This window comes from Eulemur rufifrons, chromosome 18 (assembly GCF_041146395.1).
Source record: "Eulemur rufifrons isolate Redbay chromosome 18, OSU_ERuf_1, whole genome shotgun sequence".
NCBI lineage: Eukaryota > Metazoa > Chordata > Mammalia > Primates > Lemuridae > Eulemur > Eulemur rufifrons.
This window is the reverse complement of record NC_091000.1, coordinates 32467477-32483125: the sequence shown is the minus strand read 5'-3', so window position 1 is coordinate 32483125 and position 15649 is coordinate 32467477. Positions and strand designations below refer to the sequence as shown.

At 38.1% G+C, this 15649-nt stretch overlaps 1 protein-coding gene across 2 annotated transcripts; it reads right to left on the bottom strand.

The window, feature by feature from the left end:
* Positions 1-1788: 1788 nt before the first annotated feature.
* On the bottom strand, positions 1789-15334 carry LSM6 (LSM6 homolog, U6 small nuclear RNA and mRNA degradation associated). 2 transcript variants are annotated; one of them, XM_069493412.1, is made up of 5 exons: positions 15273-15334; positions 13696-13799; positions 7978-8081; positions 3823-3936; positions 1789-1921 (listed from the first exon to the last, which is right to left on the bottom strand). In XM_069493412.1, exons 3-5 carry the CDS (start codon positions 8069-8071, stop codon positions 1887-1889), a joined length of 243 nt encoding a protein of 80 aa, XP_069349513.1. In that variant the 5' UTR covers positions 8072-8081; positions 13696-13799; positions 15273-15334; the 3' UTR covers positions 1789-1886. The 2 variants fall into 2 exon arrangements, with proteins under 2 accessions (XP_069349513.1, XP_069349514.1); XM_069493413.1 differs by lacking the exon at positions 13696-13799 and having other exon boundaries at positions 1791-1921.
* Positions 15335-15649: the final 315 nt, after the last annotated feature.

Genomic DNA, 15649 nt, shown 5'->3' with positions numbered 1-15649 from the left:
CAGGGGACAACCTGTGCTGGTCCAAGTGCATAATACAGTCCTTTATTACCATAAAAATGGTAGCATTTCCCAAAGTCGATCTTGATTAAAAGTACTTCCACGGTTGAAAACACTACTCCACCGCAGAGCTATTATACTAGAGAGATGGCAAGGGGGAAATAAAGACTTATACAGTGAAGGGGAGGTCAGAGAAGAAGTTAGCAAAAATAGGATGCTACAGATTGGTGGGGACTACAATGGAATTGCTTTTAAAGGCGGCTGATGTAAGTGAATGAAGGGACACAGTAACCTGGCAGCCCCACATATTCTACAAAACAAATGAGACCAGGCATGCTCCACTTGGAGGCACATCCATTTTCTCCTTAAAAGAAGTCATTTATAAAAGAGCAAATTGGTGATTTGTACTTACAGACTGGACCCTTTTCAAGCCCCTGTCAAGAAGTGATAAATTATTGAAGCACAGCATAAAGTGTTTTATTTTCGGTGTCCACCCAGTAAAACCTTGTGAAATGTTTCTGTTCACCTTTCCTGAGTTATTAATTAAAAAATAATTGTTTCCAATTACTCTCTGATATTTAAAATAAAACAAGAGGAAACACCACATACACCTCTCCAGAACCAGCACCGCCCTTCCCTCCCTCCTTCCCGATCCTGCTCCCACACCCTTCAACCAGGCAATTGTTTCAAATCACACCACCGGCTCCTGAAACGGGAATTCTGTCTGGATTGGGGAGGGAGGGAAGAAAAAGGCCAATACAACATTCACACAATTGTCTGGTGTTCATTCAACCACAGTGCCCAGATATATTTGTTGTTCCTAGAGACAACGTAAAACTGTTCAGAGAATAAAGCAGGGTTGTGGAAAGCTCATTAATAAATTGTGAAAACCCTCTCAGCAGGAGTCACATAACCCAGAGGAGCTGCCTTTTGCCAAGCAACATAAAGCCTTGGTGCTCTGCTCCTGGACAACGTCACGTTCAAACGCAGCTCTGATTTCAGAGAAAGGCTTCCCTAAAGCCACTTGCTAAGCAAGAGTTAGGAGAAATTCTTTCCCAATCACAGTTTTGCAGTTGCAACCTGAAAGAGTTTATAAACTCTAGGCTTTGCTTTAATCTAACTGGCTGCCAGAGACGTACAGGAATGGCTCCCTCCCCTGCTGTGTTCACAAACTGACAGAGTAACATTGATGCCAACGCTCCTGAAAGGCAGCGGGAGAGCCTAAAAAGTCTAATTGCACAGGGTGACTGCGGGCAGGAAGGTTTTCAGCTAACTGGTACCGTTAATCTTTAGACTACCTCCCCCTCCTCTGTTCGGATTCCCACTCCTTTTGTGGAAGTGCCACTGTTAGCTCCCAATTCTATTTTCTATTTAGGTGACTGAATTGGTGGTTGAACTTCTGACCTTGTATCCCCTTTTTATAGCCTCAGACTGAACCTAGATGCCTTTGTAGAACATATTCACCCAAGTATTCTGTATAGCAAACCGAAGAGGATGGGATAAAGGACACTTCTGAAATGTTTTAAATATATGTACATTGTAGGCATCATTTTAGTCAGCTGGATAAATAAAGCAAATCAAATGAAATGACCTTGCATGAAATTTAAGTTAAATAATCTTGTAGGAAGAGGTAGAGTTTGTCTTTTTACTTTTTATTCTTTTAGCATTCTGTACACTGATATAAAGATAAAAGAAAATGACTGAAACTTATGTGAAAGAACACTTCACAATTAAATCCACAATTTTATACATTTATCTTATTCATCAGTCAATGAAAATTGCCAATTATTATAAAAACAGGACAAATTATATCATGAAAGAATCAAAAAATAGAAAAAAAATTCATAAAAAATATATCCAACTATGAAAAGTATTCTCTCTTGGTGTCTTCACATCCTCCTCTTCTGTGTGCTTATGTACAAAACTGAAAAGAAAAAAAGAAATAAACTGAAAAAATCCTGCTCTTAAATATCATAGTAGCAAGTTTTAAAAGCAAACATATTTTGGCCTGACACCTCTGAAATTTAAAAGGAATTCTCATACCATACAATTAATTTCAGAACCACTACATGACCAGTTTTATGAATCTAGACCTGGGTTTGATATCTCATAAAACTGTGCCCTAATCTTACCTATGTATCTGATTTACTTTGCAAATTGTGACCAAGAAGATAAAATATATGTCAAAGTCCCTGGAATCTAAGAATGCTTAATAATTAGAAGTATAAGAATTATACTTTAGGAAAGTAAATTAGTAAATCTACCAGGCTACATTTCAAATTAAGAATAAATATCATATTTTCAGCCACCTCCCCAATATAAACTCTAAACTTGCTGTTTATTTTTTTAATTGCAACATGATAAACAAGAGCTGAGGAGTTTATTTTCTTTAAAGATACCAAAGTCCTTATTCTGAATTCCCTGTTAAAGTCTTAACTTCTAGTGCTATCCAAAGTTTTGCTTAGCTAGTCCTATCATGGCCACCCAACTGAACTCTTTAGGATGTGTGACACATAAAAGAAGAAAAAATTAGCTGACTGGCCCAAGCTTTTACCAGAGGTATATGTGCCCTCTCACCTGCCATGCCTACTCAGATTCTGACATATTTGTTCAAAGCGAACATTAAGAGATGCCTTGGTCAAAAAATACAGCATAGATTAATCAAATAAGTCAGGATCTAAAGATGTGAATTTGGGAATTTAAAAATATCACTGAATACATCATGGAAGAGGGAATATGAGAGGGAGTGTCAGAATGCCAGTATAACCCCGCTGGGAAACTGGACAAGGCCTGGATACAGTGTGTATGGGAAAGGGTCTACCCTATGAACACTCACAGAACCTAGCCTGCCGGCGACTGCTGCTTTCAGCTGTCTTGAGAGGAGGCAAGATCATAACATTTCTTAGTAAAAGGAGGAAGGAGAATAAGAATATGAAAATAGAAGGAATTCTACATGTTAGGACTAAAAAGCAAGCAAAAGATGTATATAAAAATATATGAAAAAATTTGATACTGTAAGAACAGGGGATAGAATATCTATTGTAACAATGTTTAATTCATAGCAAAGAGAGCCAACTGTTTTTGTTAAGAGGGTTGAAGATGTTACCCAGAATTAAAGCAATCAATAAAAATAGGTGAACTCAAGAATCTCAAAGTTCTATTTGGAGGATGGGACCAAAAAGGGGAGCTTGGTCAATGTATAATTTCCATAATTTTGATGACTTCCCCTTCCTGCCAAAAGTTCAAATATGACTTTATTGATAATTTTCATTTTGAAACTACGTACTTAAAAATAACCACAATAATCATAGCAATATATTCGCTATTAAAAAGTTAAGTAACTTTACAACCATATTTCCTATTTTGCCTTTTTTGTCAAACTAAAGGGTACAAATCGCCACAAAAAGCACCTGAATGTTTAATAGAGAAAGGAAAAATAAGAGTAACTGTCAAATTATGCAAACCAAAGATAGCAGGGAAATATGCCCATTTTTACAGCTCCAACTTCCAGACTCTGAGAAGCCGGAATACTTGTTGGTAGAATATAATAAACTACATTCAAGAGAATAGGTTCCGGATCAGTATACCAATGCCCCTCAGTTCCTCATCAGTAAAGGAAGAGAAGGAAAGAATTTCTAGCTCCAAAATTCCATGAAGCATCTAAAAAAGAACTGGTCACACTGAAGATCTGAGATAGAAGCACTTAAAAATCATCAAAAGTAAAACTGAATTTTCGAATTATCTAAAAAACCCTCTGGCGATCCTGATTATAAACAAACAAGCTTATTCTGGATGCCGTACAACTGTAGAGTGAAGAAATGTTACCATTGTTTCCTCGGATAAATGCATCCCCATACTTATTCTTCAGTTGTCCATTTACATATTCTTCTGTCTGCTCCAGGGCTATATTCATGTAGCCATCCAGGCAAGCCAGGACCCCTGCAGATAGATTTAGTCAAAAAGAAGACACACAGAGCAAATAAGAGTTGAAAAATTACAGGGTATACCTAAGATCTGACAATCTCTTTATTCATTAGCTCCTAGATGCTTAATATAAAAATCCACACTGTAAATGAAACACAATGGACCTAAGCACAAAACAGGTCTTTATGCCAATGTGAACGAAGGCTAGGAAAGCAGTCACGCACCCACTGGTACCGGGAAAAATAACAAACTGTCATCTCCCTCATGGGCTGTATGATCACACAGTAACTTTTAAAGTGTTCACAAAAGTAAAAAAATAAGAATATTCCAACTAAAATAACATTCTTGAAAGCTAAGGACAGGAGTGAGCAATTATGCACGAACAAATGATCCTCGGTTCCAGTGGCATTTCTTACTTTAGCCACTAAGTGAAATACGGGTCTGGCAGATTTATTTCATTCTTTCACAACATCTACTGCAGCAGATGAATGTACTCCAAGGTTAAGAGGAAGTCTCCACAATCTGTTAAAATAATAGAAGAGGAGACAGCAGGTGCTCCTGAAAGAACATCTTAAAGCTGTGACTCACAGTGAAGAGCAGCTTGAGAATACAGGGCAACATATTGCATTATAACACATCCCATTCTGTTTTGTTACAGTTATAATATTTTCCAATCAAAACTAATAGAGAAAATGGCTAAAAACATTCTAGGGAGCTTTCAAGGAAACAGTTTGAGTCAATCTTTTTAATTGTGTTAAGATGGTATAAATTTTGCAATATTTGACCTGGAGATTTTTTTCAAGAGATGAAAATCTGTAAGCCTCTAACTCTGTCTCTAATTTAAAGTGGTATTTTCTAGAAGAAAATATACGTAAAAACAAATATTACAGATTCAATTCAATTAGCCAAGTCAATAGTTTCATTTAAAGTCTTAACTTCATTAATATGCTTCTCACTCTCTGCCTCTGCCCCCATTATCCTCTAAACAAAAACGTTTCTTTTCAAAATTGTGTGTGTGTGTGTGAGAGAGAGAGAGATGAGAGGATAGGACATTAATCTAACAGAATTCTGCTATAAGCTATAAACTTTCAAAGAATCACAATGTATTATTAACAACTCAGAACAATTATTTCCTAGGAAAAAAATCTTGATACAGCTTTAGTTTGTTTCCTGCTGTATTATGTTACAACTAAAGCACAATTATAAATGAGTAAGAAACTTCTGAGACTTGATATGCAAAATCTATTTGAAAAATAATAAAAAGAATTTCCAAATGAAATGTTCACTTCTAATCAAAACATCTATTCTCACGGCAAAGGTTTAAAAAAATACATGACCTGCCCATGAGGTTAGAATTATAACCCTCTCCCTTCTCTATGAGATAAACTACTATAAGTAACAGAAAACAAGAAATTTTCTTCAAACTTAAAAAGAAACTGCTACAAAGAGCTATTAGGTGTCTTTACTAAAAGAATAAACACATTCTTTTAGTAAGGCTCTCTAATAGTATAAAACATTTTACTTTAATACAGTATAGAGGCCAAGAACAGACATTCATAAAAGGAGAAAAACTAAGGTTACTACTCATGTGAAAGGCTGTTTAATCTCACTAGTAAACAAAGAACATATAAATAAAATGAGATATTACTTGCTCCCAATTAGAGTAGAAAAGATGAACAAAGCTAACATAAGAGTTGGTGAGAACATGAAGGATAAACTTGCATACTCTTGATGACGAGCCTCTTGGCATGCTCTTTGACTTGGAAATCCTAGCCCAGGGAATTTATTCTACAGAGATACTTGATCCAGCACTCAAGATACATGTCAAATGAGCAGAGTTGTTTACAAAAGCAAAAACTTTGTGAACACCTAAAATGTCCATTATTTGGGCATTTTGATTAAAAACAAAAAGAAAACTACGGTACATCCACACAGGGGATTCCAATGTAGGCATTAAAATCTCTGTATTGTAACAGAACTAAATGTATTGTTTAGCATAAGAAAGAAATCAGGTTGCATACACAGCTAATTCTATTTATGTAAAATTATGTTTACATATATTGAGGTCAAATTTGGCAAAGTTGATTATCTCTGGAGAGTAGAATCTGGAGAGATTTTGCTTTCTTCTATATTTTTTCCACTGTTTGCTTTTAAATTTCTAATAACAAAACAGAACTAAAACATGAATTACCAGCATAAACAGAAAAATTTTCCCTGAAACGTATAGAGAACAAAAAGTCAGGCTGGTTGACCTCTTTAATAAAGTGGGTCCTGAGAAGATACTGAACACAATGTCCCTACTCTAATCAATTGTCAAATGTACTCAGATCCCTAGAAGTCTACTTTGGGCTCATCAAAAGTTCATGGTGAGAGGCACATAGATACTTTACAGTATCTCAGTAGTCAGTAAAAATCCATTAGTTTTGCTATAAAAATCAAATTAAACTGCAGATAGGTTAGTAATGTTAAGAAACTAACGCAGTACATCATCACCAGAGTGGTTTCTTAACAAGGCTTTCTGAGTCAAGCTTGAATTTGAGTCCTAGCTCCTCCCTTACTAGGAGGAAACAACCAGCAGAGATTTCAAAAGATTTTTGTGAAGATAAAATGAAAATGTTCAGTACAGTGATTAACACACACTGGGCATGCAGTAAGCTCTCAATAAAATAATATTTGCATGTATGGAAAAAGGAAAAAGCTTAAAAGATTACTATCATTAGTAATTATTCAGAAAATAGGCCAAGAAAAGGCCACACAACTTTGTGCTATGGTTTAAATGTGTGCCCTCCAGAATTCATGTGTTGCCAATGTGATAGACAGCATTTTTTTTCTGAGAAAGAATCTTACTCTGTCACCCCAGGCTAGAGTACAGTGGCATCATCGTAGCTCACTGCAACCTCAAATTCCTGGGCTCAAGGGATCCTCCTGCCTCGGCCACCGGAGTAGCTGGGACTTCAGGAGCATGCGCCATAATGCCCGGCAATTTTTCTATTTTTAATAGAGATGGGGTCTCGCTCTTGCTCAGGCAGGTCTCAAACTCCTGAGCTCAGGCGATCCTTCTGCCTCAGCCTTCCAGAGTGTTACAGGTGTGAGCCACCACACCTGGCCCAATATGACAGTATTAGGAGATGGGGCTTTTAAGAGGTGAGTAGGCCAGGGGGCTCCTTTCTCATGAATGGAATGAAGGCCCTTGTAAAAGAGGCTTCACGCAGCATTCCACTAACTGGCTAGCTTGCCCTTCTGTCTTCTGCCATGTGAGAACACAGCATTTCTCCCCTCCAGGGGAAACAGCCCTCACCAGACAACTGAACCTGCTGGCGCCTTGATCTTGGATTTTCTAGCCTCCAGAACTGTGAGAAAATAAGCTTCTGTTCTTTATAAATTACCCAGTCTGTGGTATTCTGTTATAGCAGCCCAAACAGACTAAGACACTCTGCTAACGAATTAGTTAGCTATACATGTGAATATTCCAGGTAATTTGACATACCTTAAATTTGGAGCAGTAAGAATTTAGTAACATTAAAAAATGGAATTTGATTCCCTTTTTCCCATAAAGTTAATTTCAGAAGTTCATTTCAGAGCCTTTAAAAAGAGTATTCGCTACAAGAACAGAAAGGCATCTTTAGATACCCCATATGTTATATAAATAGGAAGTTCATGTTATAAAATTATACTATCTAAATAGTTGCTTGCCAACAGTGAATAGGCCTGTGAAAACAAATGCTGTTGTACCACGACGGTGTTCTTCAGTCTAGTTATTCATGCCTAACTTGACTGGGAATCCCTACCAGGAAACTTATACACACACTATCTCAAAGCAGAGACAGGAAATAAAGTCACACAAATCACACTCAAAGTCAGAAGCACACATCAATCGACAAAGTTGTCTCTCTAAAAGGAACCATCTCAGAGGTAGAAAAAGAGATGGGCATAAAAACTATTGATGTCCACCAACTTTTTAGACTATTGGGTATATTTAAGAGGTTAATAAAAATCTGTAAGTCACATTCATTTATTTAGTTACACCAGTGAGGATACGGAACATTAAAACATTACCTCGATAATCCACTCCAGAATTTAATTTTACCACAACTGGCCGTCCAATGATTTGCTTTAAGAAGTCACTAGGGGTTTGCTTCCGAAGACTCATTTTAATAATCCTGATTAGGAATATGAAAAAGAGCAATAAAGGTAAAGACAAAAGTTATTATTCAACAAAAAACCCTAAAGCCCTTAATATATTTATAGAAAATCAAGTATTGAAGGACCACGTATGAAGACTCATTACTCCATTACTACGTGACAGCTAACATGTGGTAGTAATGAAGTGACGTTAAACTAAGCATTTTACATGCATTATGTCATTTCAGTCCCCACAATAACCCATGGCACAGCCTCACTGGAGAGTCCTGTGTTTCCAAAGCACCTGCTCTTAACCACTTTTCACTACCACCTCACACATAGTCAGTACACCCATCACAACTGCCACTACCTCCATTTACTGAAGGTTATTTTATGTTGAGCACGCTAAGATCTTTATCAACACAGTTACATTTAATCTCTACAAGAACCCTGGCAAGGTCTTAATATTACCATTTTTCTGATGAAAATAAAGGCACAGAAAGATTAAATAATTCGCCCTAAAATGTGATGGAACCAAAATGCAAAGAAACATTCAAGCTCAAATCAGTCCTATTTTAAAGTCCATGTTATGTAGGGTAGGCACATTTATAACTCATGCCTAAATGCTATCTCTGAAAAGAATTACAATCATTAATTGAGCTAATATTTGAGTCTACTATATGTCAGCATTTTTCCAAGCATTTTACATGTATTATTCCATTCAAATCTCACTACCTTATAAGGTAGGTATTGTTTTTATCTCTTTTACAGATGAAGAAACAGACAAAGAAAGGTTAAACACCCTGCTCAAGGTCACATTGCTAGAAAGTGAACAGGCAGCTCATGTTCTTAATCACAACTGTAAACAGCCTTTGGAAAGTTGCTAATACAGCCAAAGATTTTTAATAACATGTTTATGATTATAGCAGACATGTCCTCTAAATAATAAAGAAAAAGAGTCTTAAAATTCAAGTATAACAGACATCAAAAATAAAGACAGCATACACACCCAAATCAATCACACACACAAAGTAATACAGCACTCCTTTCAAAACTCATCTTTTTATATGATAGCTATCTTTCTCAAAATATTTTTATAAACAAATTAACAAAACTGTAGTTACTTAAGCAAAAACTGAGAGTAAAAAGATTCTGGAAATTAATTTTCCTGTTTTGGTCAAATTCAGCATCACTATTATTTAGTAGCCATATGGCACTGAGACTTAAAAACTAGTACTGATTCACTATTTTAAAGAGTCTCTTCAAAACTCAAGTTGTTCTTTTGTCTTCAATCAAAATTTTCATTAAACATTCTTCCATAAATAGCACTGTTTATTTCATTCCAAGTCCAGCATTGAGACCTAACAATTAGTATGGATACAATACTTAAAGGATTCTCAAGAACTCAAATTGTTTTTGTTTTCAAAGTTTTCAATAAACATTCTTCCATAAATAGCACAGCTTATTTCACTCCAAGTCCATCCACTCAATAATCTGAATTTGGGTGTAGGGTTGTTGTTTGGAGATGTTCTCAAAGGAATTTGTGCAGGATCAGTAGTTAAAGTTGGAACATTAGGTTATTGGTTTTTTCATTTGTTCAACAAATAGGTACATTACACACTGTGCAAGAAAATTCAAAAACATGTCATATACAAAAGCTCTAACTTTAAAGAATTTCAAGTCCAGAAGAATTTAAACTTTTTTTTAAAGGGCATGAGTACACCGAAAGTAATCACAATTTAAGTAAAATAATTTTCTTTAAGTAAGAAAAGTCAACATCCTAAGTTAAATAAAAGAAAATACAAATTTTGGAAACAATTTCTGAATTGTGGGCTGTCACTTTGGACTATCCACATCACCCACAAGGCTTAAAAGATGTTTTTAAAATGGGATCAACTGATTATTTTGCTCAATAAATTTTAATTTTTCCATTGAATTGTCAGCTTATTTTTTTAGCTCCACAATCTCAACAGATAATAAAAATTACAACTACTAGTCAGAACAATCACTATTCATTCAGAACTCGGACCACACAACAATTTTATTTATGCTGGTTTAAGTACAGGGAGAAAAATTACAAAGTAAATACTGTAACGGATTCAGTACCTTTAATGAGCTTCATAAAAACAAACAAATCTTCCCATTCATCTGTAAACTGCCTTGTTTATGTCTTGAGCATGTGCTGTTTTGTGGCTGAACACATCTAGAGAGAATATAACTCTAAAGGCCTGTTACACAACTCATGACTGTTAGGTTCACTTCCTACTATAGATGCTAAATCCCATTATGCCCTAATTTCTTCAGTACAAAACTGAGATAAAATTATTTCTTTTATGTTAAAAACCACTAAAATGCATTGTGATGTGAAAATCTGGTTCACAGGAATATTATTAACCACTTTATTAGTAATTTCAACTATTTCTAGAGTATTCATAATTTAGGAGGAAAAACATTTGTAAAGTAAAAACTTGGAAGGAAAGTTAAAAGTTAATGACTGTTAGAAAAGGCTATCAGGTGTCTGACAGTATAGGTTATTTTAAACATGTTATTAATATTAACTTTCTGCACCTTTTTAAAAACCACATATATGTTCTTCTAAGCTCCAAAAGTAACACCTCATCCATTAAGTTCATCTTTATTCCAATTATTTAATAACATCAATCTCTCCCTTCTGAGGGCAATCAACACTTGAAACTTTCATGGACCACATACATACTGTGTCAGGCACATTGCCTTGGGCCCTGAGAGTTTACACTCCAGGGGGGCGAAAAACATGTGAATGGAGAATTTTACAAAGGTGACATGTATTCAGATAGAATTATTCACAGGGAACAGGGGAGAGAAGACTCTCTAGCCTAGGTTTGGCAGATCAAAGAAGGATTACTAGAGAAGGTGACATCTGAGCTGAGTTGGAAGTAAAAGCAGGAGTCCACCAGCTGAGAGCAAAGTCTTAGCAAAGGCACTGGACAGTGTGTTTGAGTTAGAGGGTAAAATCTACACAGGCAATCCGGAGGCAGTTACAGAAGGGAGTAGTGTCACATTCATAGGGAGCAAGGGCTAAGCCTCTAGGTCAGATTCCTGAACCTGAATCATTTGGGTCACTTGGAGATTCTACTCAGTAGTTCTGGGGTAGAACCCAGGAATCTTCACAAGCCTAGGAGATTCTTATGAACTGGCAAGTTTGGGAAATACTGCTGTCAGTGACAGGGGCCAGGGGAAGGTTGTAAGAAGGAACTTGCCTGGGTTCCACTTTCTGCTTCTCGATAGCAGAGTGGAGGTGGGCCATTTCACTCCTGGCATCATATATTTTGGCATTTGATACAACCTATCATTATGTACTGCGTACTCTTACATTCTTTCCTTTTTTTTTTTTTTTTTTAATATATGGGTCTTTTCTCCCTCAAAATACTGTAAGCCCCATGAAAGGAGAGGCTAACAAGATTCTCATTTGTTCTCCAGAATATCCACATTCTCTAAATCTCTTACAAAAAATATTTTTAAAGTTATTTGGAAAGAATGTGGTTGCCTCAAACACATTTTATCCATCACTTTAGGAAAGCCATATCTTTTTTTACATTAGTCTTCATTAGGCTTCCTTGGTACTCCCTGTTACTTAATGACTTGCCCATAAATCCATTTTGTATGAGTAAATTGGCCTTGACACCACAATTTTTCCCATCACTTGGCTCAAGTAATTTTAAGTTTTCATCTTTTAAATTGGATAAGGCAGAAGGAACAGTTCTGACAATTTCTGAAGCAAGAGATAAGACTCTTGAACCATAAACATGCGGGAGGAAAAAGACCTTTCTTCAGGGTCACCTTGGTAAAATTTCTCCTTTCAAAATTAAAGTCATAATTACTCTCTGTGCCTCCTCTCCCCCTCCTGACTCCTACTCAGGCTTGCTTTAAGTGACCTATTTTCATAAATGGCTATTAAGTCAAAGGCAGTATATTTTCTGTCAGAAGCTACTGAGAGGTCTAGTATGAGAACATCTGCAAACTGCCCTGCAGAGGTTTTATTTTTTTGATAAAAGAATGGAGGAGAAAAGAACAAAATTTTATTCATCTAACTATATGCCAGGCTGTGTTAGATTCGCAGCAATTCCCACAGAAATCCTGTGAGGTCGAAAGCAGAACTAAGGCGTGACCCCAAAGGTACAGATGCCCTTTTGAATATGTTAAGATTCTCCTATTAAACCTGGGGAATAGTCATAGAGACAGTGAAAAATCCAGCTGGAGGGCAGTAGCACAGGTAAAAAAAAAAAATACCTAAAGCAACAAAGTGATTTTGAGTTATGTCACTGAGCAGGAGTGAAAATCCTTATTTCTTGGCAATGTTTACCTGTAAACTTTCACCTACTTTTACAGTATTTACGGTTTAGGGTGAAATAAATTTGAAAAGCAAAAAACTGCAAGGAAATATTACCATCCAACTAAATCCACTGCTGGACTAATACATCAGTGTCCAAGGAGGGGATTGGACACTGAGAACAGCTAAGTAGCTCCTTTCTGAGCCAGTGGAGTGCCTAGCTAGCTGGCTTTCAAAGGCTTCATACCAATCCTTCCTCCCAGGGCTAAGTGAGTCCACTCAGAGCACCTCTTTCCACTCTCAGTCCCTGGTCCTTTTCAGGATGTTTTGTAATTTTCCCATTTGCTGACCAGTCTTCCATGGTGGGTTCTAAGCTTCTCGGAGACAACAGGGACAACACCTTACTCATTTGATATTCCTGGTACCTTAGCACACTGCCCAACTCTGTGGAAGAGACATTCAAGGCCAGTGCCAAGCAAAATCCCTGTCCCACCCCCACTCACCCAAATTATTGGTATAGTGGCCAGTACAGTATCATGCATGTACTTCAACAGCTACTAACCTAGTAATATTTCTGTTAGTGACCACCAAATAAAAGAAAGATGGAGAAAACAGAAATGTTTCTATTTATTCAAGAACCAGCTGCATACATAGCTATAGAGAAGACACCACAATTTACATTTTATAAAGTTCCCCAGATAATTCCTATAAGCAAGTTGTTCTCAACTAGGGGTGATTTTGCCCCCCACCCTTGGGAACATTTGGAAATGCCTGGGGACATTGTGAACTGTCAAGACTAAAAAGTATGATGGTACTACTGGTATCAGTGAGTAGAGACCAGAGATATTGCTAAATATTCTACAGTGCACAGGACAGCCCTCCACAACAAAGGATTATCCAGCCCAAAATGTCAAACGAGGTTGAGAAAACCTGCTATAAGCTCTAAAGTCAAAAAACCATTGTTCTCTGGTCTTAAAGCAAGGAGTTTTAAAGAAGTATTCAAAGTACAACAAATGAGAACCAATAGCTACAGTCTGACCAGATGATGAAGTATAAATTATAACTTAACAGGGATATTTTATTCCAACATCCAGGGAATCTGAAAACAACCGTCAAAATCTGGAAGAGGTTGTCTAAATAATGGATTTCTAGACCTGGCCAAGAAAAATGGTTCCTGTCCCATTTTTCAGTGTTACAGTTTCCTAAGATGATTAAAATCTGTTACTCAGTACAATCTTAAAAGTAGCAAATAATCCAGGTGATGCAAACATCTTTTAAATTCTAGTATTTAGTATGCCACAGTTCAGTGAGAGACTGCCTGATGCAGCATAGAGAGTACTCACTTGGGAGGCAGGAAACCTGAGTTCTAATCCCAGCTCTGCTACTTAATTAGCGGTGTCACTTGGGTAACTTATCCTTTGACCTCTCATGGCCCCAGGTTCCTCATCTGCAAAATAAGGGAGGTATGCTAGATGACCACTGAAATCTCTTCCTGCTCTAACATTCAGTTAGCCTATGCAGTAGCTCCAATAATACATACACATACACACACACACACAAACACACACGCGCGCTTCTGAAGACTCCTGCACAAAATTCAAGTAAGCAGAACTGCCAGACACCACCATCAATAACACTAATAATCCCAAAGAGAGGCTGATATATGAGAAATGAATTTTGAGTTACCATACTTTTGGTGAAACAGGTATAGTCATAAGTGAATGATGTACACTGCTAAAACATTTCTGAAAAACAATGTGGCAATGTGTATGAAGACTAAAAAAGACATTAAATCACAATTATCTAATCTGATAATTTCACTTCTAAGAATCTAGTCCAAAGAAATAATCTGAAATGGGGGCGGCAGTTTATTATAGTATTACCTGGGATGCTAAAATGATGCAAAAACTCAGAAACAAACTAAGTACTGCAAAGTCGGGGAATGGCTGAATAATTTACAGAACCTACACTGGGACCTACAATGATGTAAAAGGCAGCCAATCAAAAGAAGACACAAAATTAGAATGAGATTTAGGAAGAGTTTTTAAATGGAAAACTAAACATACTGTTAAGTGATAAAATAGGTACAGTTTTAGCTCAAGTTGAAACTAGCACATACAAGAGAAAAACAGATTGTAGGTGAAAGGGTTTAGTGAATATTATTTTGCTCACGAAAGTCTTCTGTGTTTTCAATTTTCTATAATAGTCACTTATGACTGAGGGAATGGGGTAGGGTGAGCCACTACTAATATTATCTGCATCATCTTGGGCACTCTAAACAAAAATACCCTCTCTGCACGCGCGCGGACACACATACAGACTGAAAACCTCTGGTGACAGGGCTTAACACCATACAATTGTGGGGATCCCCCTTCCTGACAACTCGGTAAGGTGGGCTAGTTCAGATTTTAATTTCTGGCGTCAGGCGCAGCCACCCCGATGTAGTGGAGGCCCTGCAATTCCCTGCAGCCCTGGAAACCGACTGAAGCCTGGGTTTGGGATCTGCTTTCCCGCCGAATCGCCGGGTTAGCGTCTGGTTCGCTGGGGGAAACTGCACAACCAGGAGCGGTCTCGGAAGCCAACTCCGTGAGAGCCAGGACCGTGCAGCTCCACCCGCGCGAGCTAGGCGCTTCGCGGAGAGTGGTTCCCGACGCCGACCATCAGAGATCTCCCGGCCACTCCTTGCGCGGAGGAAGAGAGCGTGGGCGCGGCATTTCGCGGGAACCGGCCACCCGGCGGGCTCTGAAATCCGCGCTCCCGCCCCGGGGCCCCGACCCGCTCCCGCCAGGCCCTTTCCCGGGCTGCCTGGCCCTTTCCTGGGCCGCTGCAGCCGCTGCTCCCCGGCGCGACGGAACACTGCGGCTTCGAACCCGGGGCTGAGTGCAGCCCCACCCTGGGGCCGCGCAGCCGGCCGGCTCACCTCGCGGCCGGGATCCTGAACCCTCACTCCAGGCGCCCCACAAGCCCGGCCTCCGCGGACGATCGCAGCGAAAACCGAAACCGCCGAGGTAGCGGCTCTTTTCTGCCTCAGCCAATCAATGCTTTTCTAGGCTACGGCAGCTCGCAGGGGCCGAAAAGGCCGGGCCACGCCGGAGCGCGCAAATCCAGGAATGCTGGTTTGTCTAACGGCAAAATTGAAGCAGTGGAGATTAAGTAGAAAGCGCTGATGTTCTCTCTAATAGAAATCCAAATATAGAAACAAACAAACAACAACAACAACAACAAAAAATCAAGAAAACTGGAAGTGATCTTTTGGGCAGGATTTCTTTGCAGAAGTGTAAAAAATAACTTGAAGTC

What these genes read in the sequence shown, in the direction of transcription:
- LSM6 (XM_069493412.1), bottom strand. Translation starts at nt 8,071, where the DNA reads ATGAGTCTTCGGAAGCAAACCCCTAGTGACTTCTTAAAGCAAATCATT. An exon ending in TTCTGGAGTGGATTATCGAG is followed by an intron (nt 3,937 to 7,977) that starts GTAATGTTTTAA and finishes ATCTATCTGCAG; the next exon opens with GGGTCCTGGCTTGCCTGGAT. An exon ending in ATTTATCCGAGGAAACAATG is followed by an intron (nt 1,922 to 3,822) that starts GTAACATTTCTT and finishes TTTTCTTTTCAG; the next exon opens with TTTTGTACATAAGCACACAG.